The sequence below is a fragment of the Anas acuta genome, chromosome 5 (genome assembly GCF_963932015.1).
Source record: "Anas acuta chromosome 5, bAnaAcu1.1, whole genome shotgun sequence".
Taxonomy (NCBI): Eukaryota; Metazoa; Chordata; class Aves; order Anseriformes; family Anatidae; genus Anas; species Anas acuta.
This window is the reverse complement of record NC_088983.1, coordinates 18,557,638-18,585,072: the sequence shown is the minus strand read 5'-3', so window position 1 is coordinate 18,585,072 and position 27,435 is coordinate 18,557,638. Positions and strand designations below refer to the sequence as shown.

General features: G+C 40.1%; 2 protein-coding genes and 1 long non-coding RNA gene across 11 annotated transcripts in view; 2 read left to right on the top strand and 1 right to left on the bottom strand.

The window, feature by feature from the left end:
* KCNK10 (potassium two pore domain channel subfamily K member 10) overlaps positions 1-18,895 on the bottom strand; it is a 75,658-nt gene extending 56,763 nt beyond the window's left edge. Inside the window, exons 1-3 of one of the 4 annotated variants that reach the window (XM_068683003.1) lie at positions 18,614-18,895; positions 17,972-18,000; positions 17,019-17,118 (exon numbers count right to left, since the gene is read on the bottom strand). In XM_068683003.1, coding sequence (XP_068539104.1) covers positions 17,019-17,064 — 46 coding nt within the window. In that variant the 5' untranslated portion in view covers positions 17,065-17,118; positions 17,972-18,000; positions 18,614-18,895. Of the gene's footprint in view, positions 1-7,388; positions 7,447-7,938; positions 8,102-8,205; positions 8,517-17,018; positions 17,119-17,971; positions 18,001-18,613 lie in introns of those variants that run through there. The other 3 variants (XM_068683004.1, XM_068683001.1, XM_068683002.1) reach the window with 3 other exon arrangements.
* LOC137857005 (uncharacterized) lies at positions 9,125-18,327 on the top strand. The gene is made up of 3 exons (XR_011096916.1): positions 9,125-9,577; positions 11,014-11,237; positions 17,381-18,327. It is a non-coding gene; the product is annotated as an uncharacterized lncRNA (long non-coding RNA).
* Positions 18,896-27,229: 8,334 nt separating the features above from the next.
* The window catches only part of SPATA7 (spermatogenesis associated 7), a 43,750-nt gene continuing 43,544 nt past the window's right edge, over positions 27,230-27,435 (top strand). For all 6 annotated transcript variants that reach the window (XM_068683006.1, XM_068683008.1, XM_068683005.1 and 3 more), the window contains exon 1: positions 27,230-27,385. In XM_068683006.1, the coding sequence (XP_068539107.1) occupies positions 27,340-27,385 (46 nt within the window). In that variant the 5' untranslated portion in view covers positions 27,230-27,339. The remainder of the gene's footprint in view (positions 27,386-27,435) is intronic.

Here is a 27,435-nt window from a genome sequence, read left to right as displayed (position 1 = left end):
AGTGGTACAAGTTTACATTGCCAAAATCCCAAATACTTATCTATTAAACTCAGTAACTTGTTTCTCTCTCCTAGGGAAGAAAAGATGAGTCAGTCCTGCTGAGATGTGAACATATGGCTGTAACAAATCTAGGTACTCATAGCCTGATGCTTTAAACACTGATGATCCTGTAGGATAGTGGTACCAAAATAACTTGCATTGCTTTATAAGATGTTTTTTTAGGATAGGATATTAACTTTTGTTAACTCCTAGTAGTTAAACTGTCTGTTATCTGTACATATTTTGACAACAGATTCAGTCTTTCATTTAAAGACAGATTCTGGCTTTCAGTTTCACCTCTAAGATTTATCCAAACTGAAATTTGCACCATAAGCTCAAAATCTTCCAGTGAACTCCTATGCTTTTATTTTGGGACATCTGAATAACACATAGTAATACAGGTACGTGGGACAGTGCTTGCAACATTTGTCAACAATATCTTGCATAATAACATGGGAATATGTTATTAGCAGTTAAAGATGAAATCTGAATTCTTGGTCTCAGCATTCACAGGCCAAGGAAATATCCCCTAAACTCTGTGATTCATTAACACTTTAAAAAAAAATCATATAACTCTTTTGAAATATCATTTTGTTTAAATGATCCAAACTGATGTTTGATTTTAACTGTGAAAAGCAGCCCAGAAAATATGATGGGGGAATAACAGTGGACCATGGAACAAAAAGAGTTTGGTATATGATGTGTTCCGTTCTCACCTGTTGCTTTATTTCCCTGGGTTAACTAGTTAAAGCTGCATGGCAGGTTATTTGTGAAAGTCAGTGGGTTCATCTTAGAGCACATTTTCCATTATAGTTAAAGTGTTTTTTTATATACAAGCTGCATAGACAAATCAATGTCTCAGGAACTTGAATATGAGCAGCCTCTGAGAAAGACCAGGTTCCAGGATGTTTTCAATTTCTTACAGAAAACAAAAACCAGATGCACTCCAATAAAGTGGTCTCCAAGAGGTAGTATTTAGTATTTTCTTGAATGTCACTTTTTTTCCATACAAATGCTAAAACAAACAAACAAACAAACCAAACAAACAAACAAAAAACTTCTCAGAAATTATGTTGTTTAACTTTTTTTTTTTTTTCCTATTATACTGAAATTATTACAAAAGAAAGGTTAGGCATACTGATTACACTGAACTCTATAATATTCTGTAATATTACCCCTTTCTTTTCTTGACTTCCTCATTTCCTTCTTGTTTCACCTCACACACTCACCTGACTTACAATATAATGTCTAGGGCCCTTGTTCACCCAGTGATTCCAAGTAGTCTTTTACTTTTAACTCATAGGTACAACACAATTCTAGTACATTTAAAATGAAGAATTTCATGTTGCATGCACTGAAGTGAGTAAAATTCCTAGCTCTGGGTCAAATCAAGAGAGTAAGATTTAAATTGTATCATTATATACAGTATACATATATACAGTATACATATATACACTGCTCTGTCTGAAGCTGATATAGTCTGCACTAGATAGATATGAATGTCATACGAATGCTAGAAGCTAAACCAAAAAACTACTCAATTACAACTGATATCCTTTATCTTTGTCCCAAAATCAAACTCTAATTCTTCAGGTAACATCAGTTTTCAAGAGCTGCCCAAGAGACTTTTCAGTCCAAAAGCCTATTAATGGGTTACTGCTGTACATATATGGTAAAAACAGCATAGGTGAAACTGGCTCCTGAAATTGACTCCATCTTAACTTCTCCAACTTCTCACAACTCCACTGCTCTCCCTGCCTGAGACTCAGAGCATTATGCTGCCTTTGGTTCTTTTAATTCCCTTTTTCTCACAGTGTAGACGGTATCTTAATAACACCCTACCATTCATCTCTCTTACCTTGACTAGAGTTGAACCTTTCCTTACTGTTACTACTATAAGAAAGTTGCTGTCCAATCTTTTACTTTGCTCCCTTTTTATTACTAATTTGGCTGTTTCTACATCCTTATTTTTTCTATTTCCAGGACAACCTAGAGACAAAATTGATGAAACTAATAGTTCTCTGCTTTCATCCTCTCCTGCTAGTTTAGTCAAATCTTCCAACTACTTAGCAGGTTCAAAGTCCACAGTATTCATCTGCCTTTACCTGCAAACTCTGCATAGGCTTTAGCAAAGTACAGATTTCTTCATTCTCTTATATGCCTCCCAAACTCTTTGTTTTTGTTTTTTTTGTTTTTTTCCTACCTTACTGTATTTTGCACTGTTGCACTGTGCAATACCAGGAGTGTCCTCCTGTTTGTCCAATTTCTATCCTCCTCCAAATCTCTCTTTAAAATCAACTACTTAAAGGTGTTCTGCAACCCATGCTTACACTAGGCACAGTAGAGTACTGATCATCAGAGGGGACAGTAGCAAATATGATTTTGTGATGCAAATAACACATGGTCATTACCCTGCCTTCATTTGCTAGGATCAGAGCTACCTTTTTTATACATCATAGCTTTCCAAAGCAAAGTCTTCTTATACTACACTAAAAAGAAATGACTTATCAGTGCAGAATGAAATTAAGTAGCCTAGCCCACAGCTGCACTTCATGGTATAAACCACACCTCTTTATATAACTTGAAAAGAAAGGACAGAAATGAACACCCTCATTCTACTCATCTGTGTCTTTATAATGAAGTTTGCCTTTTGCATTGGTCTCTTTGACATTAAATGACAGAAAAAGCAGAAACTGCAGTAGTTTGTAACACTCTGTAGCCAGCATCAGTTTAACTTACACTGAGTCGTCAAAGCTGAAGATTTCTTCCAATGGCCATCAAGAGATGATCCAATCCTGCCATCTGCACAAAGACATTTGAGACTTGGCTCAGTTGCCTCACACATAGGTGCCCAGTGCCTCTTGAGGTGTCTCAGGTGAGGTGAGAAATCCCATGGAAGTTGACACAAAACCCATGGAAGATTTGTGCCCCTCCAGAGTGGCAGCTGGGGAGTATCAAATGGCTCTAGACACCTCTAATGGGAAATTCAATTGAGTCTTCAGTGTCTGTAAAGATGTGTAAGTATTACTAGTTTCCTCTAGTTGCAAAGTGAAGAGATAACCTTACTTCTTAAATGATGTGATCTGTGTATAAATACAGGCTGTTTTGCTCCCTCCCAGTGTCTTTAACATTTGATTGCAATGCATATATCATTCTTTTAATAGCGGATATATGATAGCTCTAAACAAGTTAATTATATTTCTCAACAACTTTGTGCGTTAGACCAGTATTAATATTCCTATTTTGCATTTAGGGGAAAAGGGAGAGAAGGGTAAGTAACTTATTGAAGGTTAAACTCCCATTGGCAGGATCTGATGAACTCCAGACTCTCAACCACAGCTTGAATTCCTCACAGACCACTAACTCCCACACAAAATGTAAGGATGATAATAAATGCATGATTTTAGGGTTCCAAACTGTAGAGAGACACTCTATACAAAACGTGTTTGTGAAAGGACACAGCAACTTATATCAAAATTTCCAAGTTCCAAAAGGTCAGCACAGATATAAACATCTACCTGGAAATTCAAACAGCTTTGGTAATCCATATTACTGCAATGATGGCAAAAAGCTGTAGGCACAAAGGATGGATGAAGATAGAACACCATTTTCTGCTTACTAAGAGTGTCACCAAGACAGACATCCTTCCCTTGGAAAGGACATAAACCATCACCCAGCAATACACTCATGCTTAGGGATAATTTCTGAGCATATTGGAAATGGTCTCACCTTCCTTCTTCTCTTCTACAAAGAAGTAGCAATTTTAGGCAGATAAATAATAGAAAAAATATCATTGCTGTAATACCCAGATGTTTCAGTCAGGATGAGGGATGTACTTTGTATTAGGTACTGCATAAAAATACATGTCCAAAGAGTTTATAAACTAATTTAAGCACAGAAAACAGCAAGAGGAGTGTGGGAAAGATGAAGGAGAAGAGCAATTATAAGAACTAGAGCCTTCATATGCTGCTATGAACGCAATGTTACATTCTGAAATGTCTAGATGGGAAATTTGTGAGACATATGAAACCAGAAACATGATCTTTCACTAATTTCAGAGAGGATTGCATTGCTTGAATTGCACCAAATGGAAGAAGCAAAAAATCAGTGATAGGTAGAACAAATGTTTGATGATTGTCTAAGTCCAGTTTGATTCCACCAGTAACACATATGGCAGGCTTTTTTTTTTTTTTCTTCTTAGTATGAGATCAGATATTGTGAGATGCTGTACCCCTACTCAGTGTGTCCAGCTCTCCTTAAAATGCATATAATCTTCAGGTGCCTGCTTGGGATTTTAATCTTCTGTTACCCAATTCACTCACTGTGTATGAATACTATGTAAATTCTGTTATGAGATTCTAGGACAGCTTTCACATTGGAATGTTAGGGACAATTCCTAATGACTTTTGGGACGAAGTTTGATCTGCTTATGGATGTAATTATATAGTCTGATTGTCTGGAATAGAAAAGAACTTGACTAGGGGAACCTGTACCATATATGCTTCCAGGTTTATGAAATATTTGGTTTATCTAGAAAACACACTTACTGGAACTGCAGAAATACACCTGAGATGAGGGAAGATCATAGAATCATAGAAACATGAGGTTGGAAATGACTTACAAGATCATCTAGTCCAACCATCTTCCTATCACCAATACTGCCCACTAAGCTACTAAATCAAAGATATTATACAATAGGATAAAAGCACAGTCCAGTTGCCTCCATTCCGTATTCATTCCAGTCTAAAAACTGAGAAATCAGTCCCCAGTTAGTTGTCTATAAGATACAATCCCTCGTGTCAAGTCTATTCGTTTAAACCTATTCTCTCCACATAGTCTTTCTATGGGATATTCATCTTCCTTGATGTGAATTCAGAATACCAGGTTTAAGCCAGATGAAATCTACCAGCAGACTCTGTTCGTCTATCTAAATACTTTCAGTACAGTCATCATTATGGAATCTGACCATTAATTCATTTCAATGACTATTATTCTGACCTGGGTTCAAACCAGCAACATATTCAGTCCCAAGCCAGCTATATTGCCACAACAAGGGCCTTGGCCTTTAGAAATATTGACAGGGAAAAAAAATGTTTCTAGAAAATATTGCTTGGATTAATCTGATTTAAGCAAGCTTAGAGATACCACAGCTCTCGCACACATCTTCAGACTGCTAGCCTGCTTGCCAGGAACATCGGTTGATATATTTCAAGCAGCTAACTGGTAGCACAAGTTAGCACAATTCATGCTAGACAGAACTGTGGAAACTGCTTGTTCTCAGTCTGACCAGAACAGAGCATTATCATACAATGCACTCTGAAATGAGCTGGGTACTTGAGTGTGAAGGTTAACTGTTCTGCTTTTAATAGACAGGACTCTTTGTATCCGTTCACTGCAAGATTTCTCTACCTTGATCTTTGTATCTAAGAAAACAGTAATTAAAACGTAGCATCATTCTTCACATGTACATGCAGAGAACAGACTACATAGGTAACATTGGACTACCCTGCACTGGTTAAAGGATTGGACCTTAGACAACTTTTCCTTAGCAATTTGTTTTTGTTTTTCCATTCCACTGATTTTTATCTATTTCCTGAGTCCCTTGGAGAATTAGAAATTAACATTTTTTGCTTCCTTCCTGAGTATACATTAGCATCCTTGCTGCCTGGCTAATGAAGTCAATACACTGAGGGGAAATAACAGGTAGCATTCTGCAGCCCTTACCAGGGATTCAGCTTGGCAGAGAGGAAACCTGCTGGCTCTGAGGTCTTCAACCTGTCACAATACTAGTAGTTCTGGGCACATTAGTAGGTTGTGACCAACCACCTGTTGGATCCATATGCTTTAAAACTGATTGCCAAGCAAGGGGGCTGTATGCAGAATGCCAGCAGCACAGCTTCCTCTGTGCCTTGTCAGGGGAGAGGAGGGAAGAGCTTTTCACAGTAAAAGGCATTTTGCAATGCATAAAATGACATAAAACGAAACAACAGCAAACACAGATTCAGAAATGCACCTGGGAAGAGCAAGTTTTCACCACAGGATAAGGAATATACTGTCACTAAAATAACCAGATCTCTGTTAGCATTACTGCCCATGTGTTCCTTGTGAAGCTGAGGGCGGAGGATGCTGATGAGTTCATTCCAGCCTTCACCTTATTAAAGATGTAGTAAGGCTTAAACTAAAGCTTAATTGTATAAAGTGTATACTATTCAAACAGCACATCAGATCTTCTCAGCAGAAAGATGTCTGTTCTGCTGTATTCTTCTACACCTGGAAAAACTGTTTCTAACGTTTCATTTTGTAGACATGAGGGCACAGAGGATGACAGGCAAATTGACCACTAAAACCAAACCTGTGGAATAAAGATGAATAAAGATGAATAGCCAACACCCATGCTATCACTTCAGACTTCCAGCAAGCACTGCTGTACAGCGCCTGGCTGCCAGCAGTTCTGCTGCAAACCTAAGCATATGGCTTCAAGTTGCTTTGCTCCTGTACCAATGCACAGAAATATGACACACCAGTATACACATCACCAGTAGCTTTTTTACAGTCACTTCTTCTGTAGGATGCATATAAGCCTCCTCCCATGTCAGGAAGGGAGAGCATTTCATTACAGTTTATTTTAAAACACAACTTAGATCATTTTATTGAAAACCACTGCACTGGCGTAAATCTCCTGCCACCATCACACAAACACACTGGCCAAGACAGAGTCCAAACCTAACTATAGGGTTAATCAAACTATCCACTTGGGCTGATCAATTGTTAACATAACAGTGTAAAAAGTCAAGGGGTCCCTTTGGGCTCCACTATTTAATGTCTTTTTATACTGTCCACACTATGGGTTACACTGCAGCAGCATTTTGCTCCAGTTGCTTGCCAACAAACATTTACCATCGAGGAGCTCTGAGCAAGCTGCCACATCTGTGTCCACTCCTGTACCACCCATTTAGCAGAGACAATGATCACTAGAAACAACAAAGGAGCCACAGATAAAACAAACAATGCTCTGAGCCAGGGATCACAGCCATCCCAGGCAAGTTTGCCAGGGAAATACTCAAGAAAAAGGGAGGGAAGGAAAGGGTGACATCAAATATAGAACTGCAAAACTTACACCGAAAAGAGGCTTTACCCACGTACCCACCCAACCCCACATCTGAGGAGTGTTCCCCAGCACGGTGCTAAGACTGAGCAAGAAAGCCTGTGCAGTGCACATGGGAAGCAGACGAGCATCCAGCATCTCCTCCCATCTGGAGTCAAATAGCCCCCTACGAGTCACTCGACAGAAGGAGTAACAATAATAATTGTTATTATTGTAGTAACGGTAGTAAGAGAGATTCACCAACCTTGAGGATCCCAGTTCACCTGTTTTCTTGGAGTCTCGATTGGAAATTTCATCGCTTCCTTTTTGCACAGGGAGGAAAAAGAATTAAATAAATTCCCAACCTTCCTGTCTCGATGCTGCAGTCAAACAAATTAATTTCAAATTATAGGGAGCCTGCGCCGTTTGACTGAGGGGAACTGGTGGTTGCCAAGGCAAGAAATACACAAATAAATCAAAGGAGGTGGGGAAGGGCGGGGAGGGGAGGGCAGTGCTGGGGTTTGCACCGGCGAGGTGAGGAGGGGTGCGGGCACCCCGGCACAGGGAGGGGACCTGGGAGAGGGAGAGGAGCGGGATAGGGTGGGCAGGGGGTCGGGGTGCCGCTGCCTCCCGGGGATGCTGCCGGCAGCCCCCTGCAGGGGTCGGGGTGGCGGGGTCCCCGCTGCAGCCCGGCCCCTTTGCTGCGCCCACCTGAGGGGGGCACGGCGCTGGGGAGCCCAGCCCAGCCCTGGGGACACCTCCCTGAGGCAGACACCCACGAACCCCGGTCGAAGCCACCCCAAAACCGAGCCCACCTCGGCTCAGCCCCGGGCAGGGTACCCACAGCCAGCCAGCGGGGCGAGCCGCAGCCGCATGGCCGGGGGAGGCTGGGCACCCCCGGCTGGGTGCAGGAGGAGGAGGAGGAGGAGGATGGAGCCACCCTATAGCTTTGGAGGGAATTCACCGAGCCCCTCCGTGCACTGGCTTAGGGAGGGGGTGGGCAGAGGCTGCCGGTCCCTTTGTAAGAGGCGGCGGGGGATGGAGGGGGGCTCCCGGGTGGGGATGCTCCCGCTGGTACTTACGGGGCCCCCTTCCCCGGAGGAGGATGCAGGCTTGTTTGGCGGAGTTTGCAGCCGGAGCCACGCTCGGCTAGCTACTAGCAGCAGCAGCAGCACATGGCAGGAGTACGGCAGCAGCCAGAGGCTCCTCCGCAGCGCCGGGGGAGGGGAAGGGCAGGGATGCTCGCAGCCCGCTCACACCCTGATGGGGCGGCCAGGCCCCGCCAGCCCCGCACCGTGGGGGTTCCTTTCCCCCGGCCCACCCCGCACTCTGGGCACGGACAGGCGGCTGGCAGAGCGGGGAGATGCGGCCAGGCTGCGGGGAAGGGGTGGGAGGGATGGGAGGCAGGCACAGGGGGGGCTCCGGGCCCTCCCAGGCTCTCAGGGGGCTTTGGCAAAATGGAGGATGCTTGGGTGTACCTCGTGCAATGACCAGGCGCTCACCACTTGGCCAAGCTGCATTTTTCCACCTCTCCCCCTACTCCAGGCTTAACCTCAAACCCAAAAGAAGCTGTGAACTGTCCACACCAGGAAGGTCTCTGGTTCGAGTTACAATATATGCCTCGGCTTCCCTCCCTCAGCCAGGAAAACAAAACCCCAGCCCCTCTGGGGACCTGAAGGAAGAGTGTGCAGGGTTAACCCTGTCCTGCCTCCTCTGCTTCACTGCAAAGATGAACTCATCGAGAGAAGGGGATCACTCACGGGTGATGGTTGGGGGAGAAATCTACCTATTCACATGGGCCATAGGTCAGAGACCCGTATCAGAATCAGTGGTGAAGTCCATAGCTAGGATCTTCTGAATTTTCAGGACACAAGGCTGTAATCTAAACTTGGTGCCTAGGACACATGCTTTTTGCCCCATAATTCGTTTTACCCAGTTGACCTCTCTGTCTTGCTTTCTTGTCTCTTGCTTAGATGTTAGTTTACCTTGTAAGATGGAAAAGAGAAATCTGCCTGAGTGAAAAATAAGACAGTCTGAAGCGTGTGGCTCTCTTCAGGAAACTCTTATTGTGGAGGTTGGCACAATCTTTTCACTTCCACATTCAGAAGCTAAATAGATAGCACACATCCCTGTCTGTCCCCAGTCTTTGTTCAACCTTAACCAGGAAGGGAAAATCAGTATTTGTGAACCCACAACCAAATGAAGGTGTGCAAGGTCCTGTGAAGCAGTAGGTAGTTTGAAGGAACTAGATGCAGTAGTGAAAGTTTTTCTGGGGGGAGGTGCTGGAAGTCTGTTCTTTCTTAATCCAAGCACCCCTGCGGCTCTTGTTTTGTGTTGTACAGGAGGAGGCGGGAGAGGCTGCTCTAAGGGAGGACATGGTGAGAATTATAATGAGTCTGCGCTCAGTCAGACTTGAATTTGAGATGATTGCAATGATGACACCAGGAAAACAAGGTATTTCCTTTGCAAGCACACCACAATGCATTCTGAAGAGGCTTTGGGAATCCTGTTGACGTTACCTCTGCAAACTGAATGGGAAAAAAAATGAGAATAGGCTTTGTTAATTGTGCATTATGATCGCTTGAGTCATGATTGGGTAATATTTTCATTATTCTAGTAACCAAGAAAGACTTCAAACAAGACTTCTGAGCCCCTAGTTCTGATGAACTACTAATGTGTAGTTCCTTATGAGTATAATATCTATATGTACACATACACATATATAATATATATATGCATGTATATAACTTTTCTTCAGCATTCAGAACAGTTACTATTTTACTGGTATCTTGTACATTACTGAGAAAAATTCATGTTTGGACATACATTACTCAGTTGTCATTAGGAGCTCTGTCACCCTAACCCAAGCAATACTTTGTCTTTGTGCCATAACTACTAGAAGTTAACTGATGAGGTGGGTATTGTCCTGCAGACATTTGTCCACTGAGAACTCAACAGGCTCCTGCAAGGCCAACAACATTTAATACCTGCTAACATAAGCAGGAAATAAACCTATAGCCTGAAGGGGAAATCTTCAGGCAGTTTCATTACCAAAAGCTTTAAAAAAAAAAAAAAAAAAAAAAAAACAGATCCTGATTGTTACTGTCTAAAGAAGAATTTTCATATGGCCACAAGAATCTTTTAGTATTAAACTAAAACGATATCTCATTTGTTTGACTTACAGTATCATGAAAACACCAAGTTCCTAATAATGACAAAATACCATATTCCTGTCTCTTGTATCTTCTTAATGTTCCCATATTCCCCAAAAGTATCTGTAAGCTCTACACAAACATCTGCCTGGTTCCAGCTATATGGTTTAAAAATCTTGTGGCAAATAAATTGTGATCTGTCAAGTACAGAAATATACAATATCATATAATTGCTTTGCAATTTTTTGCTGTGTTATGATCATGGAAATCTTGCTCAACTATTTCAATACCTCAGACCTGCAGTTTTATCTATTGGGCCAATTTATTCCCAAAGTAACTCATTGAAAATCAATGGGGTTACTCCAGAGATGGATTTGGCACAATAAGCGCATCTTTCACTGACAGCACAGCTGTTGCATAGAAACGTAACTATTATCTTATGCAAATAAAAGGCCTTTCACCCCTCAGTGATGTTGAATTCTCATGATAGGGAGAACTGGTGCCTTGAAGCTATAGTGTTTCAAGCTGTTTCTCTGTCAACTTTTATAAGCTAAGTGGATTCAGTAATGTTTAATATTTAAATGGAAGACCACTAGGAAAAAAAAAAAAAAAAAAAAAAACAACAACTAAATATAGTACAATCAATCTACTTTAGTACTTGCATAAAAATTTTCAGAACTTGACTTTTTATCAGTAATTTATCAAATTGGTCTGCTTAAATTCTTCCTTTTCTTTTAGGGCTCATTGTTCAGACCTTATGGCCTCAGAGTTAGCTGAGTGTCTTAGAGGAGTAGGCCTGTGACCATCACAACACAACAGACAAGAGACTTTCTATTACAAGCAATCCCACTGGCAGAAGAATAAAATGCTAAATGCTGTTTTACTGGTCATTAGTAATATGCCATGAGTGATTTAGAAGCTGTTCTGATGCAACTGAAAGAAACACACAGCAGAACTGATGAGTAAGTAGATCTTATACCTACTTAAATCCAGTGAACGAGAACTGAAAACTGCATTTATAGTAGATAGAAATCACCTGTAACTTGTATGTTTCCTGTGCACTGAAGGGATAAGACATGGTTAGATGGAAGTCTATGGCAGTCTTTGTGTCATCACTTTGCAGTATGCACATTAGTGCATCTAACTATTCAGTTTCTGGTTAACTATATGGTTGTTTGAAATCTGGTATTTCTGACTATGAAGATTATTCTTTGTTTGGTTTATTGTCTGAAGACTGTTCATATTTACACTCAGACCAAGAAAGCCAGAGAATAACCCAAGTGAAGTGCATTCCGTTCTTTAAGTTCTATTGACCCGTCCTTCCATACTATGAATTTGGACAGGATCCAGTGCAGGATCCTTTTATAGTTCTTTATTGTCTAGGAAGCCTTCTGTCTAGGAAGACCTTTAAAAGCCTTCTCTATAGGATGACCTTAAGACCTTTCTTCAGAAGGTTTTTAGAAGCTTTAGTGTAGGTAGGAATCACAAAGGTAACTAATTATCAGGACTACTACAAACTGTGCAAGGAAAACCAACCTGCTATTGTCTTCTACTTCATGCAGTTTCTTAGAAAGCGTTAAGTCTTAGCATGCAGTGCTGTGTCTTCATTCCGGAATGAACCCTTAGAACTGTACATTTACTTCTTATTGGCAGAAATGGTTTCAATGAAATCAGTGAGTCTACTTGAGGCTACTACACCACAGTAATAGCCTTTGCCAGAATAGGATCTGTTCAGGTCTGAGCTGTTTGAGTTACCACAGCTTGTATGCAAGTTCCTTTGGCCAGTGACACTAAACAGAATACTCTATGGATCCCACCTCTCATATCCTAACACATAATTCATATTTCCAGCCTCACTGTAAGCATCTACCCCTGAAATGCCTGAACTGGAGAGGGGGTATCTGGTTTGAAGTTTGTCATTATCTTCTTCATCCTCGGTTCTTTCCTGGTAACCATTTTTCATTAGCCAGACTCAAGGTTTCAGGCAACTGTTATATCAATCCCTTTGTATTGCCAGCAGGAACTCAAGTGGAATAGAATAAAAATGTGAGGTAGCTATCTGAAAAAGTGCACTACGTGCACATTTTTAGTATAATAATATAATGTAGCAATTTGTGCAGGAAAAGTTCTGCCATGTAGAAAAGCATTAACTCAAGCTGCATAGTACTGGGTCTCTGTCTGAACCCACTTACATCTGTTTCACATTAGTTTAATTTGACTTCAGTACAATTACTCCTGAATCATAGTCATGGGAGAATTACAATCTGGCCTTTAGTTTTTCCATGATGTCTCCAAAGAATCCTCATAAGATCAAAGTCTGATATGTGACAAAAATAGAAAGCTTGATTAATAAAAACAAGCCACCAAATTCATTTTAGAGCAGTACTGTTCTCTCTTGTCATTTTTCTTTAAGATTTCTTACTAGATAGCTACATGAAGCTTTACCTTAGCAGGTTGATAACTTTCCTCTATATTAAACAGGAAATTTGGGGTTAGCCTTCAGAGATACCTATGTTCCTTTGCCATTCATACCAGTAGCAGAGTCACGAAGGGGAGGGTGGGTGCAGACGACCATCAAACCTGGCGGTGGCTTTCAGCACCCTGGACAGTTGAAGCTCCCCAGCAGCTCCTGGCCAAGGGATGGAGGCGAGAGGGAGCTGAGCAGCTCCCAGCTCCCTGCTGCATGAGCTGCCTGGCCCTGGGCGCTGATTTTCATGTCCCAGGTGACAGTCTGGCCTGCCAAGACAATGCAGTGCCAATGCAGAGGCAATGCAGATTTTCTAAAGCAATGCAGGCACAGGGGAAGAGTTGCACACAATATCTGGACAGGGAAAGTGGGGACAATGGATGAAGGGAAGTGCATATCAGAAAAATACTAACAGGATTTGGCATAAGTAGAAAGAGAATGGAAAAATCCAAAAGCTTGTCATGTGATTGAAGGACTGGAGAATAAGTGACATGAAAATGGCAAGGAATAGTGGGTAGGACACAGACTCCTCAGCTTTAAAGGAGAATGGTGGATAAGTGAGAGGATGTGTTTAATGTGCCACTGAAATATATTAAATCACATCTGTGCACATAGGAGTCATTCAAGGGACAGTCTACAATTGCACTACAATTGGAGTGGATCAAGGAAAATAAAACCAAATAACATGATTTTGCATATATGCTTGTTCCTCTAATATTTATTTGTTTAATGCCTACAGATGTAAGAAATACACTTATAAAGCTTTGTACTTAGATCTTGTGGGGATCTTGGGCAAGGCTTCATAATAGTCCTTACTGCTGTATAGCCTGACTATTTCCTCCCTAACCTGCAGGACTAGTAGAACTAATCCAGCCACTTGCATATACTTTGATCCACCTTCCAGTAGATATGACAGCAACCTTATCAACCAGTAGGGCAGGGGCCATACACACCAAAGAAGTTAATGCCGGTCAGAAGCATTGGCTTACCACTCATTTTAACAAAAATTTTCACCATTTCTTAGAATCAAGCATGCCAGTAACCACAGCTGTTCCTTTCAGTGTTTTTCAATGAAGTGCATCATCCTACCAGCCTATTAAATGTGGGGATTAACGCAGCTACAGAACAGTTAAAATAGGGAGGAACAGTCTGCACAGACACCATTCACTGTGACCAGTCCTCCTACAGCTTTTGGTTGTGCCTATTTCTTTTCTACTCTGAACAGCAGGGAAAAAAAGAACCTATACTGAGCATTTAAAGAGCTGACTACAACTCTTGCATTAATTATCATCACTTTTACAGTACTCAGAAGAGCTTTACTACTTTCTAAATTAAGTAACATATTTTTCACATGGCTCATGTAGTAAGAAGCTGTTCCCAAAATATGCAAGTGATGGTATTTAGCATGGAACTGTGGAAAAGGGGATGAAATCAGGCTTTGTTTTCTGTTTCATTCCCAGAACTCTCCCCTACGTTCCCCCAACTTCGTAGCTGAGCACATGTGTCATAGCCAAGCCACACCACACAGATGTAGAACTTTTGCAGTCAGTAGTTTAGCCATTGTATGAAGGGTAACACTCTGAATTCCCTAGGGCTCTCTCTCTGCACACCACTGGCACCTTTAGTGCTGGGTCTCTTGGGGAAAAAAAGACTTTGAAATAGGATGGTATTTCAAGCAAAATCAAATCAATAAGTTACTATTCTGTTGTAGAAAGAGTGGGGGCTATGTTCTGAGTGCAAATTAGAAATTATTAATATTTATTACAGAAACAGTATGCCAGGCACTGTAATAATAAAGAGAAAAAATGTTTCATGATGGAATATCTTAATATACTAGCAAGGAAAAAGATCTATTCCCACATTTCTGAAGATGCATCACCTAGCAGTAATTTGAGTTTTGAGGCATCCCCATTTGAGTGTCTACACAAATCATACACATATATATAGCCATGAATAAGAAGTACAAACAAACTCATGAGTGGAATCTAGTGAACTTGGTAAAAAAAAAAAAAAAAAGAAAGTAATGAAATGACAAGATTCATCCGAGTATATAATGTCATTATTTACAACTACCCTGATGATCATATTCGCCATTTCATTAACTCTTTAATAGTATATTGTGAGATACGATATAGTGGGATTACAACAGTTTAGATGTAACATGGCAAGAGACTGCAGTGCTATTCACACATGGCATACTCTCACCAAAGTGAGAAGCTCGCTGTGAATCAACCCATAGGCAGTGGCTTCTCACAGTTAGCAGATCTGCTACAGCCCACAGACCAACAGGTGACATGCATTTCATTTTGCTACCCATGAAAAGAAATGTGTCACCCTATATAATTACAGTAAGCTTCTGGACTATGTGTGTAGTCTGGGGATATAAAGGTATGATGAGGTTATGCAAATTGGGAATTGTACTGAGGTAACATGTCTATGCTAAAGAATAGAAAAATGCATAAACTTCCAAAACTAACAATTGCAGGTTTGCTACAAGCAGCCTCCTTTGTACATTGAGATTTTGAATGCATATATTATTTACACCTTTCATGGAGTAATTCAGGAATGCATTGCTATGGCTCTAAAGCAGGTGCAGTAACTTCTGTATGTAAAATATAGAAAAAAATCTTTGGATCTTCTTTTTAAAAGGAGACATAAACCATTACTTTTTTTTTTTTTCATCTTTACATTGTATTTGTCCCATTTAGTAGTTCTAATTTGCTTCATTGCTATACAAACAACACAATGTGGGTAAGCTCTAGCTCAGAGATTTAACATGGTTGTTGAACAGACAGATCAAAATTACTTGTACTAAAAAATGCATGTACAACTCAGATAAGCACTCTTTTTCTTTTATTGTCACAAAGAAATAGTTTCACAAGGCTGTCTATTAAAGGAAAGATCTCCCCCTCATTTAGAACACTTCTTTGAAATACTAAAGAGTATTGGGGATTGGTGACTGCTTTATTACAGCAGCTGTCAACCAAAGCTTTCAAAAGTGACAGGTGATTTTCTATCCCCTGATGCAGATACCTTAAAAAAAAAAAAAAAAAAGTTTTCAGAATGTGCTGAGTACTTATTCTGAGACAAAGATGCCCCTTTAAATCATCTCCAGTTGACCTCTCAAACTCAGGAATCCAAAACAATTATTCCTGATCCATACTTATAAATTACTAGAGCCCAGGTTGCCAGAGTTACTTAAGCAACCAACTCCAAGAGTCAATGGCAGTTGGGCACCTGAATATCTTGTGAATCTCATTTTATCTTGTGAATCTCATTTTAAGCACATAACACCTAATCCCTCAGTACTGTAAACATGCTAATGGAACTATGTTGGCAAGCATTTTGAGTAAAGAAAGAAGATGGAGCAAATGTAGACTCTGTCATCATCTTAATTAGTTATCTACAAAGACAGTGGTAAAAATTGACCCCATTGTAGAGTTCAAAAGTAGTGTAAAACTGTACATTTATGATGCAAGCTTTCTGAAAGCCAAGCTGGAACTCAGTGCAGCTATGATAATATAAATGTCGACAGAAATTTGATGCTACTAATATTAGATGCTGCTAAATATATAAACAGGCATGGAAGTTTGCCATTGCAGATCCCTGCTAGATAGATCAATAACTCGCCTTTGCCAATGCCTGTACTTGATTCTTTAAGGAGAAACATAATACAGCTAATTCTGTTTTCTTTAGCATCTTCACACTGGTTATCTGAAAACACACCTCTAGCAAAAGTGAATCATGGAAACCTTTTAGAATAAACCTTATTGTGACCATTTACAGATGAAGATATTGGTATATAGAATGTTCTAGCATCTCATTTAATTTCATTAGAATCTTGAATAGAGTGAAAAATTAAAATGAGATTTTCCAAAGCCCAAACACTTAGTCAGTAAAAGAAAGTAAATTTATGATGTAAGAACCCCAACTGGTATATTGAAAACTACTGTTAAAAACATAATATATGAATCAAGACATACACGTATACGTTACTAGATTTTGTTTGGTAAAATACACACCCCTTCCAGCAGTTCATCCCTTGCAAAATACGCTATGCATAAAACTACCTTCTCTCTCAATTACCACAAATATCAATAAATTATGCACGCTGGCTACTTGAGCTATAAATCAGAACTCTATATTATTTTCTGGCAACATAGCATCATCCTTTAATTATAATTAGTATCTTATTCTTGATTTTGTAACAGTCTAAAAAGAACAAATCATAAAAGTTCTTTAATTTTTCATATTATGTAATCACAGAAATTTATACCTGTCAATTTATGCTTGTATGTCAACTTCATTCTTCTCACTCCCATAGTTCTCTGTCTTTTCAATCTTTATTTCACCATCTTGAAGAGCTGTAGCCAAAACTGAAACACAGACATGCTCATTAAAAATCTACTACAACTTTTATTGCTTTCCCTTGCTTTTTCACACAGTAACATATTTGTTTCTCTCCTAACTGGTTAAAGACATGTATTCAACGCAAACTACAGAAAATCTGGGATCTTGTTGCCTACCCATTACTTACAGGAAACTCACTGAAGCAGTGAAATAAGTATTCAAGCACTGACAAACCCTGAAATAAAAGAAACGGTATTTGACTCCTGAACATCTTTTTTTCTGCTTCAGAGGTGTGACATCTTTATGGAAGATAGGATTTGGTTTGGCTCTGTTGCACTCTGATTTTGGATAGGTATTTAAACAAGTTTGTTTTTTCTTAAAAAATAAAAAAAAAATAATAATAAATTACAAAACTACAAGCTTTAAGATGCAGCAAATATGTGCCTTCATGAAATTTTCAAAAATGAATAATATTTAAGGTTTGGCTTGAGCAATCATGTTGCTAAAGCACAGATCTATTTTTGGGCTATTTTATCCTCTACCATCACATTCATTATTCATTAATCAGGGGTTAGTAATAAAAGGCAGTCAACTTGTTTTTGTTAGCAGTTGTTTCTGATTCACACATAGCAGTAGGAGGAAATCCAGCTGTTGCAAAAAATCGGATACACAACAGTCTGACAGCCCATAGCGTCTTCAGAGCTGCAGAGGCTGCCATGGGAACTGACTCACTTTTTCAGACAAAAGTAAACTGATATAGTTATATGTTTCGTTATTTTGGAGAATCAAGTTTTCAGATCAGTATCACTGCAGCAGCCACAACACAAAAACACAAAAAACATGAACTCTTTACCAGTAGAGTGATCCACACAAACTTACTGAAATCTGAAAGAAATGGCCACTGAGATCTGCAAATGAAAATTACAGAAAAATAAATAAACAAAACACTCTAGTTCTATTTTCAGCAAATGAAATGGCAATCATTTTCTTTTTACACACACCCCAAAAAAAATATGAAAGGGCTGAATTATTCTCAACCCCACTTCTGATTTTTTAAATCAAAGATTTTGCTATTGCCTCAAAATTACTGAAAGGACTATCGTTTCTTCAGACAATTCCAGAGCAACAAGGAAAACATCTCCACACTTGCTAGTCTAAAGACAACAGTCTTACACAGTCTTGTGTTCACGTCCATTTTGTTTTCAGGAGGAGTGCTTTACTTTATGTGTGTCATCTTCTTTTCTCAGGTATTTTATTCCACCTTAAAAATTGCTGATGTTGTTAAGGCAAGGAACAACTAAGGCTAAATAAAACTTGCATTAAAATTTAATAAATCAAATAACTAGTGCCTTAAACTGCTACCTCCTCAATCCCTAGACTTAGAAGAGTGATTAACAATACCACACCTCCGGTAAATTCAATAGAAATTTCCTCCTTGGTAACTTCTGCCAGAGTGAAAATAACCTGCTAATATTTTCCAGCTTGTGTGATTTATTCATGTTAGACTTACTGGGTACTTACTGAAGAGTGTGTTGTTCTGTGTATCAGTGCAGGTGTATCAGATCTTTACAGATGAAGGACATTGGTCCTTGTCAATGAGACAGAAAGAGCTTAGTCCACAACAGTTTCTCCAGAAATCCTTCCAGAGTTCCAAGAAAACTGAAAGATAGAAAAGAGAATTGCATGGGGAAGAGGAATATGACCAAGCTCAAGGTGAAACCAAACAACCAGAAAACTGTTAACATAGAAAAGAGGAAAACAATCTAAGTAGTGACAGGTCTGTTAGTTTGACCTCAAAGTTATTCAGGGATATACTTTAAAGAAAACAGAAACCCAGGACATGTGGAAGTAATTAGTAAGTGAAATACAACCCAACTGCGTTTTATTAATAGTTGATCATGTCACACTACTTCAACACCTTGAAACAAATTTAATACAGTGGGCCTAATCTACCTATGTTTCAACATTATAGAGTATTATGGGAAATTGTTGCTTAAGGTGCAGAACATGAGAATGAATACAAGTACTGACAAGTTTTATTAATAGGTAAATTACAGGAATTAGAGAGAGGTTACTGGTGCTGGTCCTTGAAGACCAGCCTGGGAACATTTCTGGTATTTGCACAGTACGTTTTTTAGAAGCTAACTGTGCATATTTATAATGTATAGAATATGGGAATGACAGAAGTTGGAAAGTATTGCCAATGTTGAGAAAGAACAGATCACAATTTAGAAGGTACTCATTAGTACTGCAAACTTGTGTGGTACAAATTAGCATAAAATGTATTAGTAGCACCAACTGGAAAGGCATACATTGGAGGACAAGTAAGGATCGTTATTATGAACAGTAGATGACAAAGGAAGAAGAGATATGGGAATATTAACTGAACATGGGAAGTCTTGGAAAAGAAAATTCAGATGAATCAGATAAAGGTTTCTAGAACAGACCTTACTAGAACAGATTAGGAAAACAACATGAATTGGGGGAAGGGGAAGTCTAACTCTAGCCACTTCTCAGTGAATAGAAGAACATGAAAAATTATTTAGCATTGAGACTAATACTGGTACAAAATTAACATGCACACATAATGGATTTAAATATTTCTAGTCATCTAAGAAATTAAATATTTGAGCAAACTTTTAAATACGGCTGCAAGACTAAAAGCATAAAACTGTTCAGGCAGAGCTTGAGCAGTTTATGGAAGAGATTTATATGATGTTATTGCCTGTCATTACAGAAACCATCATAGCACATAAGACCTCTCCCTACCCTAGTCATATTTTCCTTTATTTCTATATTCTGCAACTGGTTTGCTTACTGAGAGTAATTTCAACCCCTTCTAGTCTTGTGTGGAATTGCTATACTCCATTATGATATCATTTTAACAGCCACTGATATTCACATTTAATATTAAAAGTCATCCTTTCCTAACTGGTTTCTGTGACAGTACCTTAAAAATATGTTTAATTCGATGTTTAGCACTCATCCATATCATGTAATCTGCAGTTTTGATATTTGTTACTCAAAGGATAAGTGTCATTTCTGTTTCTATTGATAAAAAAGCACAGTGCAAAAAGACTCATCCCAAATATGCAGACAAGTGGGCTAACTCTTAAGAATCTCCATTTTTACTACAAGCTACGAATCACTTTAAGGTGACTTAGACTGCAACCTACTCAGGCACCCGAATCAGTGTGTACACAAGGTCACACAAGTCACTGACAGGCTGTAAACAGGCTCGGAGCATCCTGACTCTTGGGTCTGTGAAACATCCATCAAACTGAACTCCCCTTTTCTTTTTGATGCACATAACATGTTTATGGGGATGGGGACGTGTTCTTATACCAAATTCAGGTTCTGTCTCAATTGGAACATGGATGTTCCTGAAGTCTCATGATGTCAGTATCAACTCACAAATTTAGTAAATAGCAGATTTAGTAAATTTAATAATAGCAGATTTTTTCCTTGGAACATAAATTTTAATTGAAGGAAAGTCGTAGGCATAGACAATGTAACAGAACATACATACTGTACTTCTTCCTAAGTTGTTTTGTTTTACTGTTAATGAAATGATTCTACAAAAAAAAATTACTCTTAGACGATTTCATTGCAAGAGTTAAACTTCATACCCTCCATTTTGATTCTTGCCATTTCCTTGCCCATTGCTTTCTTTCACACATGGTTACAAGCGGTTAAGGTGACAGAAACTGCTATTACTTATGAAACATGGCATGCAAGATATTTTCTCAGTCTGTCATTTTCATCTTCCAGTATGCGTAAACACACAGGCAATGTCATTACAGTGCCTTTTTAATTCAAAATAAAAAAAATAATTAATAATAATAACAAAATTCAATTGGGAATTTCAGCCTCTTACTAGTAAAATTGTATTTCACATTCACACACAAAGTCATGTAGATACTGAAAATGTAGGAGTCCACTGTGGAAAATTAGAGTACATGTGTATTGTGTTCTGTAGGCAATTGTAAAGCTACCCTTGAGAATCCCTCCTCTTGACCTTGTCAAAGCTAAAGGAACTCTCTTGAGCGCACAGGACCCCATTTGTTCAAGCACATATATGGATTCACATGCTGCTAGGTGAGTGCAAGCACACTGTAATGGCTGTGTAGAAGGTAGATGTGCCACACCAGATGCCACACTGACATTCATCTGTCTGCCGGCTGTAGGCCGCGTAGACATAGACAACCCATCTTGGCCTAAGTAGGAACACATTCATCGAGTTTAATACAGCTGTGTCATTTATATATGTCAAATTTGAGTCTTATTACTCTGTTATTGAGTGAAATATGAAATATGTTTTCATCCTTTTTCTCTTTAATTACTATGAGTAAGCATTTCCATGCAACAAAATAGGTATATCTATTAGAGAATAAAACATATCTTATGGTCTAGACAACTGGGTTATGACATTTACATACTTTTTTCCCCTTAAAATTCCAATTACACTGTTAGTTACTGTAGTCTGTATTCTTTAATACCCAATGGTTCAAATAAGGTAATGAGAAAAGAGCAGCTCTCAGGCAGTCAGTGCTAAAAAAGGACAGTTTTTCACGTACAAGCCTCCTGTCTGTAAACTTTCATGGGAACAACAGATAAACAGAAAATGACAGTGTAAGAATAAATATAAGCAGATCTTGAGTCACCCCTGCTACTGGTTTTTACATTACAGCCAAGAATAACATCTTCTACAATTTATATGTTTTTTCCCTGCCACATATAAAAAATATTGTTGTATCACAGGGGTAGATTCATGATAAGACTCTGTATAGAACTGAAAAGAAAGAATTGATGTACAGAGTACTTCTGCACAGCAGCTTCCTGAAGGGGCTTTGGTGGTACTCACTTGTATTGCAGGGGAGACCTTTTTTCCCAAGGTGACAAGTAGTATGGTGGTTTAACACTGCTCATAGAAACCTTAATACACCCCTCTAGTTCCTCTCATCTTCTTTGTCACATTCCCTCTTAGTTTAAGCTAGCTCCCTTATTGCATTCTAAATAACAGCATATTAAAACCTGCAGTTTTTAAGACATGGACCATCTCCTCTTAATTGTTTCAGTATCTTCATTCCCAGTAGGGCCCTAGCCTTTACAGAAATCTCTGACTACTGTTGTCATACAAGCAATAACAAAACAACTAAGTGTGATGCCATGAAGAAAGGGAGTCTCCAGCCCTGTCAGAAAATGTAATTTTTGTATTTGTATTATTTTGAAAGTAGCAAAGATACTTCAAGACTATGTGATTTTATAATGATTTATAATGATTTAAATACCTCTAAGGACAAAGTGACCAAAACACATGCAGCACAATGGCAAACATGAGGACAAAAAGCATTTTATTTCTTTTCAAGACATTTCATTTTTGCACTCACACCGTGTAAGAGCTACTCCATTTGCCTGACACATGAATTTCCTAAGTAGGTAGCAAAAAAATCTGCTCAGACAGCCTGTTTAAAAGCATTCAGAAAGCACTGCTTCCTCTGATGTTTCAGGGAAACGTTTTCCTTTCTAGACAGTTGTAGAACCGATTGTGAGAGTAATGGTCTGAATGTGCCGGCTGGGGATTGCTGCAAATCAGCAGCTGCCTGCTGCGAGCAGCAGCCAGTGTTTTGGAAGGCTGACACCCTGAGGCACAGGCAGGTGACGAAGCTGCACGGATACAGGGCACTGATGCCAAAACTAAGGATCATGGATCTAAATAAAAATTCAAGGAAACCCAGGAGACTTATTTCCATCATAAAGTACACAGTGTGATGAATTTAGGGCTTTTCTACAGGAATTTGGTATGCAGATCTGTTTTGGGGATGTCTTCTGCCTACATATGTAGGCTTACTTTGATAGACAGCTGTAAGGAAAACAGAGCATGAAAGAAAATCAGTGGTTTGAAACAAGTAAAGATTCTCCAAAAAACTGCAGACTTCAATTCTCCAGTGTACATACAAACTATTTCTTCCAAGAAGGTCAAATCCCAGAAATGTGGAGTTCTGATGTTATGAATTGCTCTCTGTCCCAAATGAGACAGTAACTGTTTGAGGTTCTGCCTGACACACACTTTTTCATAGGAAACCAGGCCTGTGTCTGTGCTAAATGTGCAAAATGAAGTAAGCATCATATGGACTGTTTTCTGTTTTTGACATCCTTTTCTCTAACAACTTTATTTCTTCCACAAAAATACACACTACTCTGACCTTAAGAATGCTGTTTTGTTGCTAAATACTGTTAACTGTAAATTTACTGAACAGTAGGTGTCTGTGTCAGATAATGCACTGAGTTGAGGTAGTATACAAGTAGGTAAGGTCACCTATGAGGGTGACAGAGCACTGGAACAGGTTGCCCAGAAATGTTGTGGAGTTTCCTCTTAAGATATTCAAAACCTGCCTGGGTGCCATCTTGCATAATGTGCTCTGGGTGCCTGTTCAGCAGGGGGGTTGAACTAGATGATCTTCAGAGGTCCCTTCCAACCTCAGCCATTCAGTGATTCTGTAATAGCTCTGTAAACCCATGTCAGGATAGGAACAGGTACCCATATATGCTTGCCAGTGTGACTCACATAACTTATTCCTGCTGCTTTCATCCTCACACACTTCAAAACCGTGTTCTGTTGTAATGCATTCCAAGGAAAAGGGAAAATGCCCTCCTGAAAAAGACAGCCAACATCATTCAATGCTGTTTCCTCTTTCCAAATTAGGAAAGGACAAATTTTACAGGTTTTGTCATGCTATTTCTTTGGCAATGGTAGGCTCTCTGCAGCAATTCATTTTATTTATTTCTTAATTTATTTTGATGGATCAAAGTCCATGATTGATTCAATTTCTTTTAGGGCTTATTTTTATTTAGTACATGTTGCAGGACTTAATGTGTGAACACACAGCTATATAGCTGGGTTACCTTTTAATTACACTTACAGTATGTAAAGACTGCGAGTAAGACCAGTTACAGACACATAAAGCTCTCATATGTGTTGCCATAGGAGGTCAAAAATTTCAGAGCTGGGACATTTCTAGGATGCTGCTGATTGAGAAGGAACTAGTGGGAAATTCTACATTCCCTCAGCGTTGCCTAGAAACCAGGGGAACAGTTGTGATATGTTTCTAAAAACGCTCACATTTGGGTGTTTTAATTATCTACATGGTGGAAAGTATAGGAACAATAGGAGGGACAGTGTGAGAAACACATTATTAGGCTCAGAGAGAACAGACTACTTACTGTGTGTTGGGTACGATACACTGAGAATTCAGGAAACTGAAATTAAGAATTCAGACAGTAAAACAAAAAATATTAAATATAAAAATATTACTATGAGCAACTCATTTGGAGGGAGAGATGGAGAGACATGTTTTCAGTAGGATGATCTCTGCAGCCAGTACAGCACATTACAACCAATGGTCAGGATACCACAGAGAGGTGACCTCTCATGCACCTAACATTCTCTGTTGTATCTATCATCAGTTATCTCAACTGGAAACTGTTTGAGGACTGTCTCTACCTCCACAATCTAATGGTTTAACTATGTAAATTATTTCAAAGAAGTCTAAGCCAGAGGCACTGAAAGACGAGAACTAAGGGAACTGATTTCCAGAAACCCTTTCCCCTAATTTTACATGCAATCTGAAATCTGCTTTGGGTAGGGTGAGAGAGAGAGCAAAAATGAAAGAGCTGTTCGACTCAGGGCCTTTTGGATTTGCAGTTTGTGCACAGAGGAGTCGACAGATCAGATACCCTACGTGATACCACTGCCCTACATCCAAAAGAGACATAAGAGAAAAAAAAAATGCTATCAAAAGATTTGGTTTTGACAAAAGGTAAGGTATTTGTGGCCTAATGGCTGACAGAAGCCGAAACACCATGAGAACAGACACCTTACGAAAAACAGTTAAGAGGGAATGGGGACCATGAGGCTTTGAAGGCATGTATTTCCTCTCCTGTCCTCTCAGATAAATTTTAAACCTACTAACTTTAGAGCTGATTTTACAGAAAGTGGTATTAGATTGTCAAAATAATCACTATAATGTGGAGCACAAGAACTAAGGCCACATCCAAAGAGTACCTCACACGGCTAGCAGGAATATCTAAAATTATCACAGACAAAGTAATGAAACCTTGAAGTGAAGCCACAGGCTGCCCAACAACTGTTAGGTATTAGCAAGAAACTTCAGCTATGCACACAACATTCAGAAGTTGGCTACTGGAAAGTTTTCTAAAATATTTGGTAGAAGGTAGTATCACACAGAAAGTATTGGGCTAGATAAACCCTAGGTTTCGTCCAGCATGAATACTTTTGCCTCCATGACTTCCTGGGAGATTTGAATAAGACAAAAAATAAGGAATAAACTGTTTTAAAATATCCTCTTACTGTTTTTACCATGATTGTGAACTACATTAAAACTATTTTCCTGGAACATAAGAATGGGTAGCAAATCACATAAACACCTGTATTTAATCACAGAATCACAGAATTTCTAGGTTGGAAGAGACCTCAAGATCATCGAGCCCAACCTCTAACCTAACACTAACAGTCCCCACTAAACCATATCCGTAAGCTCTACATCTAAACGTCTTTTAAAGACTTCCAGAGATGGTGACTCAACCACCTCCCTGGGCAGCCCGTTCCAGTGCCTAACAACCCTTTCAGTAAAGAAGTTCTTCCTAACATCTAACCTAAAACTCCCCTGGTGTAACTTAAGCCCATTCCCCCTTGTCCTGTCACCAGGCACATGGGAGAACAGGCCAACCCCCACCTCACTACAGCCTCCTTTAAGGTATCTGTAGAGAGCGATAAGGTCGCCCCTGAGCCTCCTCTTCTCCAGGCTGAACAAGCCCAGCTCCTTCAGCCGCTCCTCGTAGGACTTGTTCTCCAGGCCCCTCACCAGCTTCGTCGCCCTTCTTTGGACTCGCTCAAGCACCTCGATGTCCTTCTTGTAGCGAGGGGCCCAAAACTGAACACAGTACTCGAGGTGCGGCCTCACCAGAGCCGTACAGGGGGACGATCACCTCCCTATAGAATATCTGAGATGGAAGGGCCCAGTTAATGATTGTAAGGGAACAAATAATAATTGTTTCCAGATCACGAAGGGGAATGACCTACAGGTATAATGCCTGTACTGTAATTAAAATGCCTTTCCCTTCAACATCTCTTCAACAACTCACATTGAAGTGTGAACAGTTAAATGAAGCACCTTCCTACTGGCAAGAAGAAAAACCTCTTAGCAGCGTTTCTTTCATCACAGCAACTTTGTGATTCTCTTTGGATAGGACTAATTACTGAGTGACAACTTCCTAGAATTACTTGTTAATTACAAAACTAAAGAGCTAAAATATCTGTAATTCCTTCAAAATGCATTCATCAGCTAATGTGTGGACATTGGTTTTCCACATCTGAAAGAAATATATAGTTCTAATTTCGTTATTAATGAAAGACGTCACTTTCCTAAGAAACTGACACAAGTACAAAGCTTTTCTTCCTAGACCTCCTCCCTCCAGCTGGAACTAATACCTAGCCTTTTTTGTGGTGCCTGGCTGTGGAGGTGACTACACTACTCAGTCTGGTCAGGGAGCTTAACTCAAAATGAAGGATTTTCTTGCAAAAATGCTCAGGAGATTTCATGTTGGGTAAAATAGCAACCTGCTTGACAAAAAATACAAACTTATCGCTTCGTCAAAAATTAAAACAAACACAGCAGCATTGATATTTTCATCACTGGTCGGATCAAATGCTACTTTCTGAAAGTTGCTGTTTATTTTGAAATTCCGTGCACCACACTAGAAATGCTGTAGGCTCTGTATTTGCCATTCTCTCCTCTAAAATATGAGTGATTTTGAGTAGTTTGGCTTAAGTCGCTCGATGACAGAGGATATTCTTTGACTTCCAGTCAAGCTGCACACAAAACAACCCGCACACCTTTCACTGAGGTGGCAAAGCTTCCGCTAGACAGCAGCGTATTGCTCCGAGAGGCTTCTGGCGCCCGGGCACTCCCCTTTATCCAGAGCTAGGACACTGCAGTACACCCACACGGCCGGGCCGGGCCGGGCCGGGCCGCAGCCCATGCCGAGTGAGCGCCCCCCGCCCCGGGGCCCGCCCCACGCAAGGCCGGTGCTGCGCGGCCCCCGGAGGCCGCGGGCTGGGCGCCGCGCCCCTGCCGTGGCCATAGCAACCCCCGCCCCGCCCGCCTGCCGCGGGGGCAGAGCCGCGGCCGCCGCCATCGGGCCGGGCGCTGGGCCCGGCCGCGGCAATGGGCGTCGGGATGGAGAGCGGCGGCGGCAGCAGGCGGGGCCGAGGTGCGGGGCTCGGCGGCGGGGCGGGGGGCGAGGGAAAAGGCGGCGGGCGG